Below are 24,483 nucleotides of genomic sequence, written 5' to 3' on the forward strand. Positions count from 1 at the left end.
TTCCAACTTGATTTCAGTGTTATACAGTGCTATTAACCAAACTGGTTAAGGTTATTGAAACTCCCTGATGGATATATGGAGCTCATTGTACTATGGTTGTCATGACAATTCTTTATAAATGCCCATAATTTTCTATTGTTTAAATTAAAAAATAATATTGTAAGTAACCTTTACTCACAACATGGGACTCAAACTCACAACCCCCAGATTAAGAGTTGCATGCTCTACCAACTGAGTCAGCCATGTGTCCCATAATTTCTTTTTAAAGATTTATTTATTTATTTATTTATTTGGGGTGCCTGGGCTTAGTGGGTTAAACCTTTGCCATTGGCTCAGGTCATGATCTCAGGGTCCTGGGTTTGAGCCCCATACCTGGCTCTCTGCTCAGCAGGGAGCCTGCTTCCCCCTCTCTCTCTTCCTGCTTCTCTGCTTAGTTGTGATCTCTCCCTGTGTCAAATATATGAACAAAATTAATATATATTATATATATATATTATATATATATATATATATATATATATATATATATATATATATATATATATATTTAACAGAGAGATACACACTGAGAGAAGGAACACAAGCAAGGGGATTGAGAGAGAAAGAAGCAGGCTTCCCACCTAACAGGGAGCCCAATGGGGGTTAGATCCAGGACCCTGGAATTATTACCTGATCCAAAAGCAGATGTTTAACAACTGAGCCACACAATTGCCCCATTTTTTTTATTATTATTATGTAGAATATAAATATGTATGAGAGGTAGGCAGGGATGGGCTAAGTGGGTGATAAGTATTAAGGAGGACACTTGTTATAATGAGCACTGGGTGTTTTATGTAAATGATGAATCACTAAATTCTACACCAGAAACAAGTATTACCAGATGTGTTAACTAGAATTTAAATAAGGTTTAAAAATAAACTTAAAAATAGTATGTCGTGTTGCTATTTCCTTATAGGTTAAAAACAGGCAAAACTTTACATCTAGCAAAACTCTAAGGATTTAGTATCTAATAAGGAGCATCAAAAGATCTGGAAAGATAGCTATAGTGTATTGCAATAGTGATGCTTGAGTGTATTACATTTTAAAGAATTCTTCAAGCTGTACTTTTATATTTTTTTCATTTTTTATGTTTTTTTTAAAGATTTTATTTATTTATTTGACAGACAGAGATCACAAGTAGGCAGAGAGGCAGGCAGAGAGAGAGAGAGAGAGAGAGAGAGAGAAGCAGGCTTCCTGCGGAGCAGGGAGCCCGATGCGGGGCTCGATCCCAGGACCCTGAGATCATGACCCGAGCCGAAGGCAGCAGCCCAAACCACTGAGCCACCCAGGCGCCCCAGCATTTTTTATGTTTTGATGAATTTAACAACATGTTTCAACTTTACTTCAAAAGTAATGAGTAAGTGTCCATCCATAGATAATGGACAAACAAAACCAGTACACAAAGGACTACTGTCCAACCTTAAAAGGAAAGTTAAGTTCAAAAAATGCTACTGTACAGTTCCACTTACATGAGTTTAAAGTAATCTTATTCATAGAGAATAGAATAGTGGTTTCCAGGGACTGGAGAAAGGGCACTTTGAAGAGATAAAGTTCCTGTTATGGATGGTGGCGATGTTTGCCCCAAAATGTGAATATACTTAATGTCACTGAGCCACACACTTACACATAGTTAAGATGGTAAATTTATGTTACATCTATTTTATCACAATTTTATTAAAAAGGAAAAATAACATGGAATGGGTTGTTCAGAGAGTTTGAAAACTTTCGTAATAAAATTTTATAGTTAAAGGTAAAAGGTTAAAATCTAAAACAAAAGAAAATCCCTGTATATTAAACCTAATTTCCTACAACATCAATATCAACCTATGAAACCAGAAGCATCTGCGTATCCCAAGCCTGATATAATCTACAATTTGTCTGCAATAGACACAACCCCCCAGTTTTCCACTGGCCTTCTAATTCCCTAGTTTCAGGGATCATCCAGAAATTTGTGAATTTATTCCTTTATACTGAGGACACATTTTTCATGGAATCTACAGAGATAGAATTGTAACCTGAAATGAGTGTAGTAGGGAGGTCATCGTATCCTTACCCCATCACACTCTTATCCTCACCCCAGATCCAACTTGGGTTTATTTGCCTATAGAAGCCTAATTGCCTTGAGAAGTAAATTAGTGAGGATAACCTTAGTACTGTCAAGTCTATGTTAGGAACAAAAGAACCTGGTTTCAAACCAAGTTTTGGGCACCCCATCTCCCAATACCTGTTCATGTACAACTTTTTCACCTTGTAAGGAATGTGTAAAAAGTTAAAAAGAATGAGTAGAGCAGGCAGTAGCAGAAGTGAAGTTATAAGGATAAATGGAATATGATTATGAGTTTTGGGGGATTTCAGCAAGGATTTAGGTAATTACACTATTAAGAACGGAGACCATGGCAAAATTTTGAGCAGAGAAAGGACTCACCTTGACTCCGGTGTCAAAATCCATGAGCACCATCTTTTAAATCTCAACCTCATCAAACCTCTCCTGTAACCCTGAGCACTTACCGAGATGTTGGATTTATGTGTCAAATTAAGTGGTCCTCAGGATGCCTACATATTTGGTTAAACATGATTTTCAGAGGTGTTTGAGAATGTGTTTCTGGATGAGTTTACCATTTGGATTTGTAGACTAAGAGGCAGAGTGTCTTCTTTTTTTTTTTTTTTTTTTTTTTTTTTTTTTTTACCATGGGTAGGCCTCAGCCAACTTGTTGATAACCTGAATTGAACAAAAATGCTGGGCTTAAAGAATTGCCTCAGCCTGTGTTAGCTGGACAAAGATCTTGCCCTGCTTTGGACTCAGACTCCATCTGGTACAGCTTTCTTGATTCTCATGCCTTTGGACTTACACTACTGTTGGCTATCTTGAGTCTTAGTATGCAGATCTGGACAACAGAGCTTGGATTTCCTAGCCTTCACAAGTTTACGTGAATGAAGCATGTTGATATCTCTCTCCTAAGGTGAGTAATAAAGAGTTGCACGGGGTCCGTCTTTTAACTAGAATAGGATTCATCATATCTATTTAGTCTGGATTTGAGAGGCCAATTACTCTTTTGGGTGTGTTACTCCAATCTGTTCCTTGGGTGGCCCAAGAAGTTGCTAGTTTTAGGAGAGCCCAGAGCAGCAGAAAGTACGCTAACAGTTCCAGACAGCCATGCAAAGTGCTCTGCCATGTGAGACATACCATGCCATGTGAGAAAATGAGTGAAATTTAACATAGGATAAAGGCAGATTCAATGGTGCTTAGTGGCAGCTAGGGATACTCTGGAGCCTTTATAGGGTCATACACATGTCCTGCAGCAGCAGCCCTTAGAATTCTTTTCAAACCCCTGCCATCCTTACTTCACGTTTGAGAACCAGCCTTTGGTCTAACACTGGGCATTAGCAGAGACTACCATATAGGCAGTGGACCATGGAGTAACGATGCAATTTCACATGCCCATTATGAACTGGGAGTTATCTGACCCATTAGACCATAAAGTTGGGCATGGACAGCAACACTACGTCATCGAATGGAAGTGGTACACCTGAGATCCGGCCCAAAGAAGTTGTAAAAGCACAAGGAAATTAGATGACTTTATGGCTCAAATGTCTGTGATCCCCACTCCTGCTACACTATCTTTTATTCTCAACCTGAACTTCTGGCCTCTGGGGGTTCCTATGATCAGTTGACTGAGAAAAACTCACGCCTGGTTTCAGATAGTTCTGCACTATAGGTAGATACCACCTAAAAGCAGACAGCTACAACAGCACAGCTGCTCTCTGGACAGGGGATGAAAGAAAATCCTCCAGCGGGCAAAATGTTGAACAGTCCTGGCTGAGGTTTGGGTGGTATCCTTCACCAACCAAATGGTACCAATGGAGAAGACAGAGATGTGGACTGCCACCAGAAGACTCTGTCTTCTGCTATTTGGAGAAAGTATGTGCTTTGCATTAATTGTAGGGACAGCTGGGAAACTCCTGCTGTTAGATTTAACATATGAAACCCCCTCAGGCTCAGAAGCAAGCTCTCTCCTCAATGGTAGGAGGCCTGAAGGCTTTTGAGGAAAAGAACAAGGAGTCCTAGGGTAAAGGGAGCTGGGGTGGAGCCAGAAGGAACCTTTGTTTTGTAGATGTGCTCTGCCAAATTAATTTCATTAGTAAGTGTATAATATATCTTAAGGCACTGGCATCACAATCCAGGAGCGCTCTGTGAGTTACTCAGGAGTTCCACTCCTCGTGGTACTCATTTTGTGGACAGTATCAATGCATCAAGTCAGGTGGGATGGGACCACTTTCTCATAGGAAAAAAGAAGTTTAGAGTAGCTAACGTACCTTCAAAAATAACAGTATTTATAGGTACAACATGTACAATATGCAACCTTAAAGACAGTAAATGCCTTAATCCTTCACTCCTTTTTTTTTTTTTCCACAAAACAATTAAAGAATTTGAGAACATAATATAAGGCTTAGTATTCAGACCACAGTCTGGGTCCAGGATGCCTACTATATCTCAAAATAGTATGGCAGGTAATTGGAGGTAGCAAAGATAGGATTAGAAAGTGAGTGAAATTTAACATAGGATAAAGGCAGACCTTCTCTGGAGCCTAAAACAGGCTCTTTTTTTCTTGAGGACGTAAGACAGGAGGAAAAGGAATCAAACCTCTTATTTATTAGATGAGCTGCAATTAATCTTCTGTCTCATAACCTTGGATTTGGGATGCATTCCCTGTTTCTGGGATGGGACTGAACTCTTTGAATTATGACCTGAACAAAGGTATCGGTAGCCCATCATTTCCCAGGGGAAACAAGCCATGAACCATTGCCAAACTAGGACATGCCAACCTGTGTTAAGTCTTTATTAACAATTCCAATTCTAAAGAGTAGAAGGCAACCACAAAAAAAAGTTCTCAAAAGGATGTAAAGTTTATGTGCCTAGCCAGGCACATATTTTGGCACAACTCGACGAGATCTGAAAGTAAACTGTTTGGGGTTTGGGGAGTCAGCGGATGGTGTAGCGTACATAGGGAACCTCGACATCCTCGCCAGTATCATCGTTGCAGCACAGCTCAAGCACCAGTGCCCGCACATGGTGGCCCAGCTTTCGTTTCGACACATGACTCACAATTTCTGTCATCCTGGGAAGAGAGAGGAGAGGGTCAGGGACATAACAGGGAAGAGAGGCATATGGCATTAAAGAAGGTAGGGAAAGCCATGAACATAAGCAGTAAGGTTTTCCACCCCTCACAGGGCCTTCCTTAGTCTGCCCTGTGGCCAACTCACGGCTGATCCAACCGTTCCTTGAGTTTGGTAGCTGGCATGAAAAAGGAGTACAACATGGATACACCTTGGGACAGCATGGTAATCTCTAATTTGTGCTCTGTCTGGAGAGGGTGGGAAGGACAGACATACAATGGTGTCATAGAAAAGGAGAATACAATCACCACCCCTAGGGGAAGTGAGTGTAGAAAGCCTCACCTTAAAGTAGTCAAGGAACTGTTTGAGAGTCATCTCTTTACCATTAGGCTGTATGCCCTGTACCTCAAAGCGATCCCACAATGTCCACTCTTGGTTATAGTACTGTAGGACAAAACACAGGGGAGTGGAAATATGGGTAACCCAGATGATCCTAGCCTAACCACTCAACTTCATTAAGACAGATCAATCATAACTTCCTTTTGTCCTAACCCTCCTGGGGCCCCATATCATTGTGTGAAAGCGATATTTTTATATTGACCTATGTGTCTACACAATAAGGCAAACCTGGTATCTTCTTCACACACCTTCCACTTCCATTACCTTCCTATTTAATATCGTCTAACTATCCTGAGCTTCTCATTACTTCTCAAAGATGCCAGTCACATTTGTACTTGGCACAATGCAAAAACTGTATAATGAATGGACAAATGGTATACACAGTATGGCACCCAAACATACGAGCACCATCTACTATGAGTCAGTTGTCCAGAGATACAGACACACGAACATGTACCCACTACACACTGCCTCATGCACTAATGGGCAAAACCAAAGGTTTTCATATAAGCAGGCCCCTACCTGGTGCCGAGGTGGGGCAAGGGGTTCAGAGAAGCTGAAGAAGGGCAGGGCCAAGTTCATAAAGCTGTTCTTGTAAGATTTAAGCTGCCGGTATCCCTGCACCACTTTATATAGCTCCAGACACACGAGGCCAACTATAGCTGCTGTAGTTGTGGCAATTGCAGGGATGATCTTCCCTGCAATCAGCTTGCTCTGCCAGAGAGAAGATGACCAGCAGAGGCCATTATTAGAGAGGTTCAGGGTCTGCAGAGGAGGACAAATGTGGGAGACTCACCCTTGGGAAAGGGTGAAAGCTTAAGCTCTATACTATCATTACCTTATGCCGATCTGCCGGGGGAATATTATAATTTTCTGCTCGGAGGTTGGATGCAGCCACAATGAAATCCATATGAAAGTTGGTATTATCATCCTGTTGTGAATGAGAAGAGAGGACAGTATGGAAGAGCGAGTTAGAGGAAAACAAGGTTTCTTGGCTACTCAAGATTCAACTATATTTGCACCTCAATTACATTGCAGACCAGCCAAGGAATCTGGCAGTCCTAATCCCAAAGAATCCTATGATGTCTCAGCCCATACTCCTACTGTGTTGAGGGTCCCAACCCTCCCCAGCACCTTTTCAAAGTTGATAGGGTACATCTTGAACCCAGGGAGCTTCTCTGGGCTGGGAAGCATGGCTCTGACCTCCTGTAGGCGGTTATCATCTGTACGAAGAGAGGGGCATGTTAGTCCTTTAAATTCCAGGCCAGGGTATAAGGAGAAAGGAGGACACTAGAATGGGGCAGAGATTTCAGACAGATCAAGGACCTGAAAAGGAGACACACTCTGGGAAAAAGAGCTGCGGGAGCAGGGAAACATGGAGCATAAAATACTGCACACAAGAAAGAAAGATGTAGACAGGAGTAGGACCATAAAGAGAGATATAAATGGAGATGTTGAACAAAGATAATAGCAATAATAATGGATGTAGACAGTAACACTATTCAGAACAGGTAAGAGGCAGAAGCAGTCCAAGGGTCCATTCATCAATGGAAGGTTAATAAAGTCACGTGTCCACGCAAAGGGATATTTCTCAGCTATCAAAGAATGAAATCCACATACTTGAGATATGTATCTATAAGAATCCAACTTCCTAGACTCAGAAGATAGAGCAGTGGTTGCCAGAGCCTGGGCAGGAGACTGGGGAGTTATTTTAGTGTGGACAGATTTCTTACATGAAAGGTGAGAAAGTCCTAGAGATTTTTCACAACAGTGTTGATATATTGAATCCTGCTAAACAGAATACTGAAAAATAGGTAACACTGGGGACTCAAGGGTAGCTCCATTGGTTAGGTGTCTGCTTTGGGCTCAGGGACCTGGGATCAAGCCCCACAGGAACCTCCTTCTCCCTCCCCCTTGTCTGCTACTCCCCCTGCTGAACATGTGCATGCTCTCTCTCTGCCAAATAAATAAATTACTTTTTTTCTTATTTAAAGCATTTAACACTGTAAGTCTTAGGTATTTCTATTTTAATTTTAAACAAATGTAGGCTATGATACAAAGATTTTAAAGAGTGCCACAGACAGAAATAGAGAGATGTGGATGAGAGAGAAAGGAAAACATGACAGATATAGAGGGGAAGAAAATACGAGAAGCAACCATAGGGAAAAACAGGAAGAGGAGAGAAATGTGGACAGGATAAAATAAAAAAAGTAAGATGAATAAGAATAGCAGAGATAACAATTACACATGGAGGATGAGCTAGGAAGAAATACACACAGCATTGACAACTCTAGAGATACACAAAGAAACACAGAGAGGATCAAGAGAGATGAAGTATTTGGAAAAGAGCAGGATGGGGACAGATATACAGAGGTAAAAATGGAAAGATACATACAGGAAATATACAAAATAGAGGGGGGACTTAGAGAGAATCGGACAGATAGAGGGAGATGGAAGCTGGGAGTTGGAAGGTAGTTACAGATGGTTAGATGAGGAGGAAGACCTTGAGAGGAAATGAAGACAGACATGGAGGTCAATACATACATTGAACATACATACAGGTGGAAGTTGAGGCTATGGATGGGGATATCAAGAAGGAACTGACCCAGGGAAGACATCAAGGCAAACTAATTGCCATAGTCTGTAAAACAGAGGAAGAAGAAAATGGAGGAAAGAACAAAAATGCAAACACACACACAGAAAGAAGATGTACAATTGATTCTGAGAGGAGAATGGGAACAAGAAAAATGAGAAGAGAAAGGAGGAATACATGAAAGAATTTATCTTAACCACCCATCTTAACACTGGAGGAAACAAAGACCACAGGAAAGCATGGGTAAAACTCAGGGCAGAGAAACCAGGACAACTAGTTAGAAGCGTGGACATAAGATAAATGGAATGGTGCTCTGAGCCAATTGGATTAAGCACCCTCACCAGCAGAGGCACTGGTATTTTGAAGTTCCCTGTCAGAGACGTGGATCTTGACACCAGACTTGGGGGTGAATTCAGGGATGTCCACAGACTGTAGAAGTATGGCCACAGCAGCTCGGTCCTGAGACCCCATCAGCCCATACGTCTGGGCAAAAAGATTGGCAGCAGCCATCACATAATCCAGATGCAGGGGCTAAAAGGCAAGATATGGACTAGTGAGCAGATCAGTCCTCACCCTGGAACCTCAAGCCTTCTTCTCAGCCACCACTTTCCACCTGATCCCAGGATACCCTAAGGGGTGACTTACATTGTTGACACTGAAGATAAGTGGGTGTGGACAACGTTTGGGCCCAGACCAGAATAGGGCTCCAGAGCTTGTAAGCTAAGAAGACAGAAAGGGTTTGAGGGAGCAGGGCCTGAGAGGAGACAATCCTGACTCCTCATCTCAGACCTAGACGTCCCAACTCACTATCCCTGGTCATTCACTATATATATATATATATTTGTGTGTGTGTGTATAAAAGATATTGATAAATATTAATATATTTATCAGAATGTTAAGAATTCTCAGGCATTATATCAACTTCAATAACTTAATAAATACAAATTAATCCCCCAAACCTCCCAAGAGTTAGGCCATCATTATTCACAGATGAGAATATTAAGATGCCAAGACAATATACATCACGGGCTCTAAGGTCAAATGAAGTTGGAAAGTGAACCATTGTACTCTCTCTCTCTTTTTAATGATTTATTTATTTTGAGGGGCAGGGCAGGAGGCAGAGGGAGATGGAGAAACAGTCTTAGGCTAAGTGAAATAAGTCAAACAGAAAGACAATTATCACATGGTTTCACTTATAATTGGAACATAAGGAATAGCATGGATGACATCAGGAGAAGGAAGGGGGGAAATCAGAGGAGGAGATGAACCATAAGACACTGTGGACTTTGGAAATCAAACTGAGGTTGATGGGTATTACGGAAGGAATGCACTGCACGGAGCACTGTGTGTTATATGCAAACAATCAGGCAACAGTACATCAAAAACTAATGATGTACTGTTTCCACCTGATCCCAGGATCAGTACATCATTATTTTGATGTACTGTACAGTGACTAACATAATATAATAAAAAAAGTTAAAATAAATAAAATCTTTAAAAAATTGTAAAACTTAACACCCAAACAACAAATAACCTAATTTAAAAATGGGCAGAACACATGAATAGATATTTTTCCAAAAAAAAAAAAAACATACAGACGGCCAACAGACACATGAAAAGATGTTCAACACCAGTCATCATCAGGGAAATGCAAATCAAAACTACAATGAGATATCATCGCACATCCATCAAAATGGCTAAAATCAACTACATCAGAAACAACTGTTGGTAAAGCTGTGGAGAAAAAGGAACAATCAGGCATTGTTGATGGAAATGCAAAGTGCTGCCGCCACTGGGGAAAACTGTATGGAGTTTCCTCAGAAAGTTAAAAAGGGAACTACCCCATAAACTAGCAATTGCACTACTGGGTATTTACCCAAAGAATACAAAAATACTAATTCCAACTACATACATACAAACATAGATACATACATACATGCAAACATACTAATGCTAATACTGATACATATTAGTATTATTACAGATACGTATTAGTATAACACTAATACTAATACAAATTAGTATTATTATGTATACATATTAGTATAATACTAATACTAATACATACAAATACTAAATCACAGCATTATCTACAATAGCCAAATTATTGAAACGCCCAAGAATCATTTAATGATTACTTCATAGATAGAAGATATGGTATATGTTTACAAGAGAATATTACTTGGCCATAAAAAGGAATGAAATCGTGCCATTGGCAATGGCATGCATAGAGCTAGAGACTGTTAAGCTAATTGAATAAGTCAGAGAAAGACAAATACCCTATAATTTCACACATATGTGGAATTTAGTAGATGAGCAAAGTGGGTAAAAAGAGAGAGACAATAAAAAAAAAGACTCTTAACTCTAGAGAACAAACTAATGGTTACCAGGGGCAATGGGGGGGGTGGGTAAACAGGAAATGGGGATAAAGGAGTGTATTTGTGATGAGTGCGTATCATGTGAAAGAGTAGAATACTCACTTTATTGTGCTCTTGAAACTAATACCACACTGCATGGCATATCTAACTATAATTAAATAAAAACTTAAAGATTTATTCATTTTAGAGGGGGAAGGGCAGAGGGAGAAACTTTTTTTTAAGATTTTATTTCAGTGTGAGAGAACACACAAGTAGGGGGAGTGACAGTGTGGGTGTAGGTTGAGAAGGACTCCCCACAGAGCAGGGAGCCTCATGCAGAACTCCATCCCAGGTCCCTGAGATCATGACCTGAGCTACAGGAAAACGCTTAAACAACTGAGCCACCCGGGTATCCCAAAGCACTTGTTTAGTTTTTCTTGAGGTCTTATAAAATGTTCTTGGTGTGCCTGCCATAGCTGAATTAGCTACAAGAGCTCTCAGAACACTACCTGCTTCTAGAAAATACATTCTGCCAAATGAACTCAGCAAGTATAGAATACCTGGTCAGGTGGAAAGTTGTGCAAAAGCTGGCAAATGTTGTTGGAGTACTGAGTGTGCCAGTGGTGGTAAGCCCAGGTCACACAGTCAGCCCAGGTCTGTGGCCGCTGTAGCACCAAGCTACGCTGCAAGGCCTCCAGCATTTCCAGTGGTTGGGTGCCTGCCAGGCGCAGTGTCCGTTCCAAAAACTTGGAGTCTCTGACAGGAATCACAGCAAAATGGGCAAAATTAGACAGAGGCCATAGGAGAGGGCTTAACTACATGGAGAGCTGGTCCCGACTCTCCAGTGGCAGAAGGCCCATGCATTCGATAATTGATTCAGAACATGTGGCTGGTGCTGAGCCATAGAGTGGTTATGGTATGCTTGACTAGGCAGAGAAGTGAGAGAACATTTGGATAGAATTACTCACGTGAGATACTGGTTGACATTTTCTGCTGGGTGCTTAAAGAGACCTTCAAACTCATCCCGAGCCCACTGCAGACAAAGCAAAGAGATTACATGGGCCTGAAACGCAAAGTGGCCTTTTGTTGGCACTAGACTGGGTAGCTCAGCCAATTGAGCATCTGCCTTCGGCTCAGGTCATGATACCAGAGTTCTGTGATCAAGTCCCATACCAGGTTCTCTGCTCAGCGGGGAGGTTGTTTCTCCCTCTGCCTGCTCTCCCTCCCTCTGCCTGCTCTCTCTCTCTGACAAAAAAAAAATAAGTAAAATATATAAAAAAAATTTTTTATATATATATATTAAAAAAAGACAGACCATCAGTAAATGAAGCAATTAGGAACAACATGGCGACCACAGAGAACAAAAGAAGAAACTCCTTAAATGGGCCTCTCAAGCTTCCAACACATACCATCCCAATTTGAAAACCAATGACCTTGATCTGCACAGTGGTTACACAAATATATATACATATCTTATTCTTACGCTAGGTATACCCTAATCCAGATGTAGTATGTTTCAAGAAGAAAGAACGGAGCTCTCACCAAACACAAACATGAATGATCCATACAGGTCACGGGGACTGGACAGAGAATAAGATACAAGTTTTGCTCTCTGCATATTATAAGGTCAGTCAATACAGTCCCTGGTGAATGATCTGGAATCTGGAGGTCCAGGTTCAAAGGCCGGCTCAGCCACAGTGCTGTGGCATACAAGGTAATGCCTTTATCTATGTATCCTTATTCTGAAAATGTATTCTGTAAATGAAGTATCTATAACTCATGGATTGATATGTTGAAATGACCATAGACATACGTATGTAAAGCTTAGTGTCAAGCACTCTTTAAATGGTAAATACTTTACAAAGCCTTGAGAGAAGTACTTCTCTCCTCCTATTTTCCACATAAGGAATCTGAGATGTGAGGAGGTTCAATTCAAGAATCACATACTGAATTTATTTTAAGGGCAGTTTTATAGTCCTTCTGCATATGTGGCATGGCAATAGAGTAATTATCTAATAAAGGTTACAAGTATGGACACACCCACACGTATATGTCTATAAACATACACAGTGTGTACATCTACATATGCATATACACATGGTGAAATGGAGACACATTTACACTGTGGTGTATTTATCAGTTTAAATACATCCAGTTGGTAACTGCTGGGATGGAAGCAAGTAGTTCAAACTGTGTTCTGTTTCTGCTTAGCTTCCTCGTACTCCCGTACTCTAAAATATGGTCTTTAAGGACGGCATTAAGAAGCATGATACCGAATTAATACATAATACAGTGGTCATCCTTGAGTTCAAAGAACACTGGAATTTGAGTTAGGTGCTGGGTATTGGTTAAGTAGGTATGTTTACTTTGTCCATTTAGATGATATGTACACCACTGTGTACACTGTGATAATTCTCTGCCTATGCTATAGGAGGAGAATTATCCTGAGATGCCAATTTTTAAACAATTGAATTAAACAATTCTTAATCAATTCTTTAGTGCAAGTTAGGTAAGTCCAAATATGGGCTAAATATTACAAGTAATTAAATAACTAGCAGAGATAATTAATTTTTTAGTTGGAATACAATCTTATATATATATTATAATCTTTTATAAGGAATATAATCTTCAATATATATATAATAAACATAAACTCACTACTTCATTTCTCATACAAGTTAATAAAATACATTACATATTATATGAATATCCATCTCTGTGTTTACAAACTAAACATTTTTAAGTTAAAAGAAATGAATCATTTAGTAAAGCTTAGACTTTAGTAAAGCTTAGACTTCTAAAGAGACTTGAAGAAAAGGTACATGTTAACTGAAACTTCCATCACCTGAATGGTTATAAGTCTGGTGGCTGAGAGGCTACCTAAGTGCCTGTCTCTCCTACCTCTCCCTCCCTCCAAAAGTGATCACCTGCAGTGTGTGTTCGATGGCATTAGGGAAGTTCTTCAGTGTGCAGATAGGGATGGACTTCTCAGGAGGGTCCTGGCTGGAGTTGTAGGACTCTGTCAGGAAGGGGATAACCACCTGCACGTTGCCCTTGGTGCCCAGTGTGCCTGACTCCAGCAGTGGTTTACGGTAGTACACACAGCGGCGGTCCACGTACATGCCTTGAGAAGACGACAGGGGGTGATAACATTAGGATACGACAGGAGAACAGATACACCCCCAAACAGACACATATTACTCTGCCCTCGTCCTCACCCCCACCCCCAAACTCACGAGCATCCATATTGTCCAGGGCAGTCACAATACCATCAAGGTTCTGAAAGAAGCTATCATCATAGATATGCTCTGTGTCAGGGCCAACACGATTCTGATGGCTCATTACCCGGATGTAAGGATTTATCTGGCGCACAGCTGCAACAGCTGTGTCAGATTTCATTTTCTGGGTAGAGATGGAGATGCAGCAGTCATTCATACATTCACCCAATAAACCGTTACAGAGTTGTTCTGACACCTGGTTTATCTAACGGTAGGCAAGATCTACACTCTGAGTTCAGGAGGCTCCCTGATTAGCAGTAGTTTATGACAAATGTCACAACTGAGGCTGTGGCAAACAGACCTGATAGCTAGCAGAAAAGGAACTTAGGAATTCCTAGGAAAACCCTAGGAATTTAAACTACATAAACCAAGTAGGAGACAATGCACCAGGTATCTGCAACATTATTGCTTTTTGACTGAACAGCATCCCAGAGTTGGGATGCCATTACCCAAATAAAGACAAGGTCCTTCTACAATTGTAAACAGTATCCTCTGAAAGCCAAGTCAGGTCACATTCTTCTTTTGCTCAAAAACCTCCACTAGCTCTCACTTTCTCTTAGGGTATGAGCTGGCCCATGTTACTTCTATAACCTCATCTCCTACCATGGTCCCTTCTGAATGACCACTCTGTTCCTTCCACAATGAGTGATATTCCAACATCAGAATTTTGGTCAGGCTGTGGCCTTTACCCAATACACTCCTTCCTGAATTACCTTCTCATTCTCCTCTATCATCCAAGGAAGGAAATGCCACCCTTCCGCTGAGGACTTCCTTTATCACATTGTAAACCACTCTCTAATGGCCCTTCCCTCTCATCCTGGTTTTTCATGTTTCATTATACCTTCTTAACACCAGCCCTGTAGTTGGCTATTGTAAATTACTGTTCATTGCAATCATCCTCAAATATAAGGATCTTAAGAAGAACACCTGCTATGTTGGATTACAGCGACCAGGTTTTCCTGTATTAGGAATTTAAACTACCTCAAAAACTAATGACGTACTGTATAGTGACTAACATAATTTAAAAAAAATTAAACTGGTAAAATTTTGTTATTATTAGTTGATTTGAAAATGGAATGATTCCATTATGTAGTATAAATATAAACATGAAAAATGTTTTCCAATACAAAAATGTCAGTCACAAAACCCAAATTATATGTACATATTTGCAAATGTTTTAAGGTATTTAATCTCTTAAGAGGCAGCTGGATTCTCTTCTCTACCACATTTAATCTGTAAAACGTTTCACACAATATTTTAATAGCATTTTCAGATAATCATGGATACTAAAAAAAAAAAAAAAAAATTAAAACCTGAGAAATAACATTTTAAAGTGTAGTTGCAAAGTAAGATCTTCAATCTATACCAGTATCTACTGGTTTCGCATGTTGAATGCATCCTTAGGTATTTATCTCTTTTGTACCATTTCGTACTTGTTTGTTTGGAAAAAAGAAAAAAGAAGTGTTTCTGAGTTAGAAATGCCTTCCTAAAGTAGCATGGAAATTTCTACTGACAAAGTAAGAGTAAAAAGGCAAATGATGTCTTGGTAGCTTAAAACAATTATGACTTTGGGGACTTGATAAAAAGTGTTGTGGACCTCCAGACTTTTCTCACTAGACAAGGGCAGAAAGCTCTTCTTTGCTATGTAATGTATTTCAAATAATCTATGGCAGTGCAGAGTAGCAGGAAGACAAAATGAAACAAATCCCTGAGTTAGGCAAAAATAACACAGAAGACTTTTCATATTGATCCTTCCATATACCTAGCTTCCATAGTCCTACATTAGCAGCTACCAAAGATATATAGAGAAAAAAGAAAAAGTGGGGGTAGGTATAAAATGATGAATGACATGAAAAGACATGGTAAGTATTCAAATATCTTTGGAAAGAATGAGTGGTAGAAAAGGAGAGAGAAGAGAAAAGCAGAAAGATAGAGGCAAAAAGACCTAAGCTATTAAGCTTAAGGACAAGAAAGGAGAAAAGAGAGAGAAGCAGCTCATCCAGTTACCAGGTATACAGACTCACCGTGACATCCCAGGGCCGGAACAGAAACTGTCGGTTTAGATTGGACTTCTCAATGGTGTCCATGTCTGTAACAGTGATTGCCCCATTCTCCCCACAGCCTAGACCAATCATGGCAAAGTTCTTGAGGAGTTCACAGCCAATGGCCCCTGCACCCACCTGAGAGGTTACCAAGAAGAGAGACACAAAGTGTGAAAGCGTAGAAAAGAAATCTGTTAGTCCTCACTACCCCTGAAGATACATAGAGGGTAAGGGGGTCCTGTATTACATATTCAAATCCTAGAGCCATAAACACCCACTGTCATCTAAGAAAGGAGGCCCCAGATGGGGGAATAAAGGCACATTATCAGGCTTTTCTGAGTATGAAGAAAATGAAGAAAGGGCAGAGATGAGGGCATAAAAACCCACAAAATAAAAAAAAAAAAAAAATACAAAACAAAACAATTAACTGCCTTAGGGAGGCAGGAGCCTCTAGAAAAGATTAGCCAGAGGCAAGTCAAGATGATGTAGCTGGTGCCCCAAGGCATCACTCACCAAGAAGTAATTTTGCTTGCCCAGCTTCTCTTGCAGGTCTGAGCCAAATACAGCCACCTGCCCATCATAACGGCTCTGGCACTGTGTCATGTGAAGGGAGGAGGATCAGAGATGAGCTGCCATGCAGAGACCCAAAATAACACCTACCCATGGGGTCCCTTCACATACCGGGCGACATCTGTCCTCTGTGAGGGCCTGTAGGTCCTCAGGGAGACATTCAAGTGCATCAAAGTACAGCCACTGCATAATAGGTGTAAACTTCCCAGAGCAAGCCTGGGAAGGATGGTAAGAAATGGGAGGTCATCGGTGCTTAATAGGAATCTGACCCAGATGGACAGCCAGTACTGGAATCAGGAGGGCACCTGGCCTGTCCTCAGCTCTGCCCTTCTTTAACCACACTGACCTTCATAACTTCCTGGGCAGCCAAGCCCCCAATAAAGGCGTTTATCGGTGCCAGATCCCCAGCAGCCACATATGAGAGTTTTCTAATGAGGTCCTCATCCAGGGGGTCCTGCTGCACCACTGGCAGGGCTCGGGCATTCACAGCCTGGGCTAAGGCCACCAGTGCTGTTGCATCCTCCTGGAAAGGCAAAGAGATCCAAGAAAGGACCAGTCAGGCCAATAGTGGGAATGAGACAGGGAGACAGTAGATGGGAGAGCAGGTGAGGCTTTGGGCCAAAGATGCAGGCGGGCTTGCCCACTCATCCTACCTCATTGTGGGGCCGAGGAGACCGGCCATGCTGAGCACAGAAGCGGTGCAGGGCCTGGAAGCCAATGTGCAGCTGAGCAGGGCGAGAAAACTTGGAAAAATCCGTTATCACAAAGTCTGGCTCCGCCAGTGAGACTAGCAAGGATTTCTGTGGAGAGTGGGATATCAGCACCAGAGACATGAAAACCCTAGAGCTGTAGAACCCTATAGCCCACCTCCACACATACTTACAAAGCTGATCTTCTTAGGTACTTTAACCTGACTGACAATGCCTCCTCGGGTGTACTCAGAGAAGCTAGAAGTGTCACAGATACTAAAGGTATAGGGACCTAAGGGAGGAAAAGAACAGAGTGTCTGTTACTTCAATGACCATTCCTCTTAGCCCCACCACAGAGAATCAATAGCACCATCAAAACAAGAATGAAAATTCCATCTTGACCCAGTCTACACCAAAACTAACTATTCAAAATACAACATGGAGGGCAAATAAACAAACACAAAATAAGTCAAGTAGCTTAATATGCACCTAACTGGAGTTCTGGGAAATCCCAGAGGATGGGGAGGGTAGGGAAGGGGAGGGAAGAAGAAAGTGTAATATTTTGAAAAACTATGCCCAGTAATTTTCCAAACCTGATAGCACTGTAAGCCCACAAATAATGTAGTTAAATAAACCCAAACAAAAGAAACTGGAGAAAAATGCACTAAGGTGCATTGTCATGATAGCATACGTTGTTTATCGTTAGTGGTAGAGAAAATAAGCACATTACATACATAAGGAACAAGGAAAAGAATGAAAGCATACTTCTGGTGGAAAAACATGGAAGCAAAAAATACAGCAACATCTTTCAAAAGAAAAGAAAAAAAAAAAAAAACGTCAAATCAGAATTTGAAATTCCACAAAAATGTCTTTCAAAAACACAGGCAAAGTAAAGAAAATTTAAATCACCGGCTAACTAAAAGAATTACCACATCAAATCTCATGAGTACAACAAATGGTAAAGGGCATCCCTCAAGTAGAAAGAAAACTATACTAGATGTAAAAACTGGATTTTAAAATAAAATAATTTTTTTAGGCTATTAGGCTCAGATCTTAAGAGAAGAGAAAATATAAAATGAATGAAAAGAAAAAACTTTTCTTAATTCCTTCCAGGCTCTCTCTCTTTTTCTAAGGTTTTATTTATTTGACAGAGAGATCACAGATCACAAGTAGGCAGAGAGGCAAGCAGAGAGAGAGAGGGGGAAAGCAGAGAGTCCAATAGGGTCTCAATCCCAGGACTCTGAGATCATGACCTGAGCCAGAGGCTAAGCCCACTGAGGCACCCAGGGGCCCCACAAGGGTCTTTAAAGCAATAGGTTTTAAATCCAAGCAAAGGTAGTGAGAAGTTTATGACAGACATAACATACACTTGAGGAATCAGGAACTGGGAATATTCTTTTTTTTTTTAAAGATTTTATTTATTTATTTGACAGAGAGAAATCACAAGTAGATGGAGAGGCAGGCAGAGAGAGAGAGAGAGGGAAGCAGGCTCTCTGCTCAGCAGAGAGCCCGATGCGGGACTCGATCCCAGGACTCTGAGATCATGACCTGAGCCGAAGACAGCGGCTTAACCCACTGAGCCACCCAGGCGCCCAGGAACTGGGAATATTCTGTTCTAAGGCTGTTTTTTTTTTTTTTTTTCACATGAGGTGATAAAGTGTTACTTAGAGACTATACACTAAATATACATGAAGTTCTGTATTATAAATCCTAATGCAAACAAACAGAAAGAGATACAGTGAACAATTAAGCAGGAAATATAATCAACACTAGTGGCATAAATTTCTGCCTCTATAGTTCAGCGCACATCTATTTGGTAAGGTCCCATGGACACATCTCTCCTAAGTGTTAGCTCAAGTTTTGAAGGGCATATCTTCTTGGCCTTTGATCTAATTCATGCTACAGTTATTTGTCAAATTTTGGCCTCTCAATCAGCCCACGGCACTCCCTTTGGTCCAGGCAGTCACTTCTTGTGCCCAGCCTTGACATACCCAGGACTGTGATCTCTATGGGGTAGGTGTCATTGAGTTCATTCATGCCCTGGACTTCTGTGAAGGAGACAAAGTCACCGCTCTCAAATCCATGCCGGGTATCATCCAGGCAGGTGACAACACCTGGGCTATCCTAGTGGAAAGAAAAGTAAGCCTCAGGGGTAGGCTCAGGGTACCACGAGGAGACAGAGAGAATTACTGCTGGCCAATGCCTGCCAAAACCCTTGGGGATGATCTCCTTACCTTTGTAACCATAGATACCATAGCACTGAGAGGCTGCTCCCCATTGGAATCTGTAAGGATCATTTCCTCTCCAAAGTCACAGAACAGCTGCCTGTAGGAGACAACAGGGCTAGAGCCTAAAACCCATGCATCCAGTAACTCTATGTGTCCTTCAAGATGCAGTGAGTAACTGCTAAGCAAACTCAGTCCCTTACTGCTGGCAATCAGATGGCACTCATGCCAAGTAAGGAAAGCTAAATTTACAGAATCAAAACCTAGGCTTGGGTTGGCTGGGAGTAGTATGAGTTCAGTGGGAGCAAAAGGATCTTGCCTGGGCCTGGCAGGTGCTTGGGAGAAAGTGAGAGGCAGGCACTCACCCAAACAGGCCACGTGTGTCTGCCACGACCAGCTTGATTCCATGGCTATGGCAGAACTCACCCACCTGCAGCTGGTCCTCCAAGGGAGTGTTGGTGAGTACCACCACCTATACAGAGAAGGAGGCTCATACTCAAGGCTTGGCAGTGGGGTGCAGGAGAGTTACGAAAATAAAGGAGATACGCAGACTGGGGTGGGTGAAGCGTCATGCAGTCCAGCACTGGTGGGGTGTCAGGATTTAAACTTTGCTGACTCAGTCTTCTATTTATAAAGTATCTATCTGTGTCACGCTCAGTGAGAGCAAGCTCACTGACGGGAAACAGGAATCCCCAGACTCAGATAAAAAAGGTAAAGAGGTCCTGAAAAGACCAACAAACTCTTTTATTTGACAAACACAAAACCCTTCCTTCCCACCGCCTAACAGTAGAAGGGGAGACAGAAATGAATCATACTCTGGTCCCAAAGTCTGAGTTTATACCCCCATATTCCACCCTCACTTGCTTCAATTAAAAATTAAATAATAAAACACTTGCTCAGATCTGGTCTGTGGGGATTTGTGTCTGTTGTTCCCTAGTCCTATACCAGGAATTCCACTACCCCTCTCCTCTGGGAAACCCTACACAAGTATATCAGTACCCACAGTCCCCTCTTTCCGGTCTAGCTGTTTAACACGCATTTGGAACACCCTTTGTGCCAACTGCTCTTCTAAGTATTTAACCATCCCAAAAACTTTGAAGTCATTGTTGCTATTATTCCCATTCTACAGATACAAAAATAAAGACAGATAAACTAATTTTCTTGTTCACTGCCAGGCAACTGCAAGAGCGAGATACCCACCCCACCAAGGTATTTTGCCTTCAGAGTTCAATGTTCACAAACACTGTATCACAGTATTTGGCCATTCCTTCCATTCTGAAAAGCTGTGAGCTCCCCCAGGACAGTGTCCAGGATCTAATTCCTGCCTACATCCCTGAGGCTCCCCCCATGAAACCTGAACACTGGGATAGCCTATTTAGTAAATCCTCAATAGACCAAGCAGAAACAGAATCCGACAAAAGTAGGCAAGAAGCACGATGCAGCAAGGTACCTGGAAACCACTAAGGAATTCCTCAGTGAGGGCCCCAGTATAGGTGGTGACTGGCACATAGCTGTTGAGCTCAGCAAGGCGGGGCTGTGAGACCTCAGCCCGGTTTTTACCAATGTCCTCTTCCCTCAGGTAGAACTACAACAGGGTATAGGAAGAGAAGTAAATGCAAAACTCAAGGGGGAGGGTGGTATCTTGGCAAAGGTAGTAAAGGAGCCAGGAAGAGTTAGGTACCTGGGACGAGAGGTCAGCCCATTGGGCAGTGCCCTGGTCATGCAGGATGACAGCTTTGACCCCGCCAAGGATAAGATTTTTGGCAATTTCCACCCCTAGGCCCCGGAGGCCTGACACCAGTACACTGGATGTCTGGAGATGCTTCATTGCCTCATGGCCAAGCACATACCTGCCAGGTCGGGGGAGAGTCTGGGTCAGGACTTGACCCACTCAACACCATCTTTTCTGTGTCCTTTCCCACTTCACATCCCCATACTTAGCCAGACTTACAGCTGTCGGGAGTAAAGACCCTCATCTATGTCTGTTTCACTCTCTTTTTTTGGCATTCCCTAGGAATGAAGAGGAAAAAAAAATGTTCCATGGCTTAGCTAGAAAGGGGCTTAAATAGTTAACAAACTGCACTCTCTTACCAACCACCTGCACCCCACCTATGAGTCTTTAAGGAGCAGATACTCACGTTGCTTGGTCCCGAGGGCACTTTAAACATTACTGAACAGGCAGAAGAGCAGTCAGAACTCGGTTTGGGATCAGACCCAGGCACACAGCATTTCTTGGCTAGTGGCGAGCTGGACATCTGAAAGAAAGGGCAAGAGGTGAGCCCTCTGTGGTGGGTAGCCTTTCTTCTTGGTGGCATGTTTGGAGGAGGGAAGGCCTTAACTACTAGCAGCCCTTTGTAAATAAGAGAAAGATAAAGAAGACCTGCTATGTGTTGGGGCTGCTGTGAGGAAGTAAAAGATAAGGCAAAGCTCAGAAGCAGGTGCAGGGTGGTTGGTAAGAGAATGCCAGTTTTAACTTTTAAGTTCCATTCCTGCTAACCCCCAGCATGCCTCCCTCACTGCCCATTCCAAGGGAATGCCAAAAAAAAAAAAAAAAAAATGAAGGAAGGAAGGAAGGAAGAAAGAAAGAAAAGACCGTACAGGCCGGAAGGACTGAGAAGAGGCTAGCTAGAATCTGAAGTTGTGTGGTCAGTCAGTAACTCTGAGCATACAGAGTCAGTAGATGCTGAGAGAGCAATCTACTCTGGTGGAAATCATGGGGAAGGGGATATCTGATAATGGTAAGGGATCCCACGAAGCAGAAAGCAGAAGGTGAGGGCTCCTGAGGGAACACGTGAAAGGCTCTCAGGGCAGACTAAAATGTGTGACATGCATTCAAGGGACCCCCAGTGAAGCCGAAAATCTGACAGGGCAGCTGCTGACTTTGAATTCACAGACAGGCAGGCCTAGGATGAGGCCGGGAAGACTTGTTCCGGGCAGAGCCGGTTAGGACCAAAATCTATATGGGCAGATGCTTACGGGAGTGAAGGCAGCACTGGGAGAATCCTCTGATGGAGGACAGCTTTGCACAAACAGTTCCTGTGTGATGTTTGCCAGTGACGAGGCTCAGAGGGAAGATAGTTCAGGGTTATCTGGAAAGAATACTGGGGCCATAAAAAAAGGAGATTCTTCAAAAGTAGATACTAAGGGCTTGTCACTTAATGGCAATGTGGGGCCCAAAGAAGTTTCTGATGGATGATGCTAAGGTTTGAGGAGTTGGGGAGGGGGGCATTAATTACAAATGCTGGGTCTAGAAGCGGATGCAGAAAGGAAGACGTCTTTAGGACTGGGTAGTAAAATCGAATGTTAAAACAAAGCCACACATATCTGAATAGAAACGCTGGATCCGGAGGATCTCTGACAGAAGAAGCTGTAATCAGAGATGTGAGGAGGGAGTCTCTGACAGAGAGCCAGGCCTCGATGCTCTGCAGAGTCTCTTTTTCTTTTTTTTAGCTTTGCAAGGGGACTGGAAAGACGAGGTCCGAAAGCGATGGGCTGTCTGAAAACAAAATGCTACAAACACCTTTTCGGGGGGAAATGAAAGTCAAATAGAACTTCGGAGGGCGCGGTCTGGTCCCTTTGGAGGCTGAGAGAACTGCTGGTGGACTAATGGGTAACTTTGGTTTAACCCTGAATGGCATATGTTCACTAGGTACGTTCGAACTGCTGCTGACTTTAGCCGCTATGTCAGCAAAGGAATGACATTTGTGTCTGACCTGAAAGCTAACTTAAAAGCTGGTACCGGGCCTCGGGAAACACTAGGTCACATTTTAAAAAACAAATGTGGGCCCCGCCCCAGGATCAACCCATCCGCTGGCACAACAGAGACCCAGCTCAGGCCCTGGCAAAGTCCCCAGAAAATCATGCCCTCGGCGCGGGAGGCGCCTTCAAAGGCCCTTAGTTACCAGCACCGCTTCCACCGGTCGCCCCGGAGCCCACTCCTCCTGCAGCGGAAGCCAGGCCCAGCCGCCGCTCTCCTTTTCCAACTCCTCCCCCACGGACTGGCTAGCGGAGAGTCGCACTGTCACAGCCTTCCCCGTCTCCTGGCAGTCCCTTCCACGAACGACGCCTCCTTTACCTCAACCGCCGAAACAAGATGGCAGCCGCTGAGCCCGAGGCTCAAAGGAGTCGTTTGGTTCTACTCCCGTCGCGCCTGATAGTGAATCACGTATGACGTCAGCAGCCTTTGTGCGACTCATTATGCCTGCTGCGGGCTGCAGGCCGCAGGAGCGCGACTCCGTCTGGTGGCTGCCTCCGGTAAAATGGGTAGAAGTTAGGATACACATAATTCCGGCGCTGAAGAGCTCAGGGAAAAGAGCAAAGTTCACGTAAAGCTGCCGTGTTTTCCTCACGAATTATGCATGACACTGCCTAACACAGAATTCAGATCAAGTCAGTGCCGAAAATTCGACCGAGCAGGCAGGCGAAAAACTGAAGCCGGGATAGAGGTTCCCACAATGACTCTTGGGTTTTGAAGAGCTGTGAAATTCAAGACTAAAATTTCCAATCTGCTGTCAGAAAAGGCCGATTTCCACTCCACCCCTTGAACTGCACACTTGACTACAGACCAGTGCCTCACTTTCCCCTTCCGAGCAACTGTGATAACATGCGTCACTTTAGCTCAATGTGAGTCATAACATTTGAAATAATACGCATATGAGAATATAATAAAATGAAAAGTACGGTGTTACCTAAAAACTTTACATCATTGTCTTATATACCGTATACATCAAATGGTTCTTTTGTATTTTTTTATGTAAAACTCTTCTTTTTTTTTTTCATGCTCACAAAGAAATATTTATGGTGAGGATGTACCCAGTCATCTGAGAAACCTTCGCTCCTAGGCATTGTATCATTGTAAGGCCTTGAAACACACTTTCTGAGGATACTGGAAAGCAAAGTGATCAATGTTATCAGTGTCCATTAAACAAGAAACACAGATACTAACTAGACCATCAAAGGCACCACGAAGTAACAAAACTCAAGGCACAGGATAAGTACACAATGCATTTCTGATGAATAATAAGAAATGTCATATTGACTGATTGCTACTAGATGACAAACCCTGTATCGAAAATATATTTCCATTAAGGACCTCAGGGAAACATTTGATGAAATTAACCCTAAAAAAACTTCTGGCCCCAGGCTTCTCCCTGTGGAAATTTTGATTAACAAGGCA

General features: G+C 42.3%; 1 protein-coding gene across 7 annotated transcripts; it reads right to left on the reverse strand.

The window, feature by feature from the left end:
* Positions 1-4,856: 4,856 nt before the first annotated feature.
* LOC309856929 (ubiquitin-like modifier-activating enzyme 1) lies at positions 4,857-23,766 on the reverse strand. 7 transcript variants are annotated; one of them, XM_082718735.1, is made up of 27 exons: positions 23,389-23,476; positions 22,284-22,408; positions 21,446-21,562; positions 21,259-21,317; positions 20,989-21,157; positions 20,758-20,892; positions 19,673-19,779; positions 19,317-19,407; positions 19,074-19,206; positions 17,277-17,374; positions 17,047-17,193; positions 16,740-16,916; positions 16,505-16,609; positions 16,337-16,417; positions 15,806-15,961; positions 13,740-13,905; positions 13,431-13,627; positions 11,472-11,536; positions 11,064-11,259; positions 8,792-8,866; positions 8,488-8,677; positions 6,688-6,776; positions 6,392-6,484; positions 6,076-6,267; positions 5,497-5,598; positions 5,302-5,402; positions 4,857-5,156 (listed from the first exon to the last, which is right to left on the reverse strand). In XM_082718735.1, exons 3-27 carry the CDS (start codon positions 21,560-21,562, stop codon positions 5,021-5,023), a joined length of 3,177 nt encoding a protein of 1,058 aa, XP_082574861.1. In that variant the 5' UTR covers positions 22,284-22,408; positions 23,389-23,476; the 3' UTR covers positions 4,857-5,020. The 7 variants fall into 7 exon arrangements, with proteins under 7 accessions (XP_082574861.1, XP_082574858.1, XP_082574863.1 ...); XM_082718732.1 differs by having other exon boundaries at positions 23,383-23,465; XM_082718737.1 differs by having other exon boundaries at positions 22,284-22,396; positions 23,383-23,451.
* Positions 23,767-24,483: the final 717 nt, after the last annotated feature.

The sequence above is a fragment of the Mustela nivalis genome (genome assembly GCF_964662115.1).
Source record: "Mustela nivalis genome assembly, chromosome: Y".
NCBI classification, from domain to species: Eukaryota; Metazoa; Chordata; class Mammalia; order Carnivora; family Mustelidae; genus Mustela; species Mustela nivalis.

What these genes read in the sequence shown, in the direction of transcription:
- LOC309856929 (XM_082718734.1), bottom strand. Translation starts at nt 21,562, where the DNA reads ATGTCCAGCTCGCCACTAGCCAAGAAATGCTGTGTGCCTGGGTCTGAT. An exon ending in TGCCCTCGGGACCAAGCAAC is followed by an intron (nt 21,318 to 21,445) that starts GTGAGTATCTGC and finishes CTTCATTCCTAG; the next exon opens with GGAATGCCAAAAAAAGAGAG. An exon ending in AATGTCAACCAGTATCTCAC is followed by an intron (nt 11,260 to 11,471) that starts GTGAGTAATTCT and finishes GATTCCTGTCAG; the next exon opens with AGACTCCAAGTTTTTGGAAC.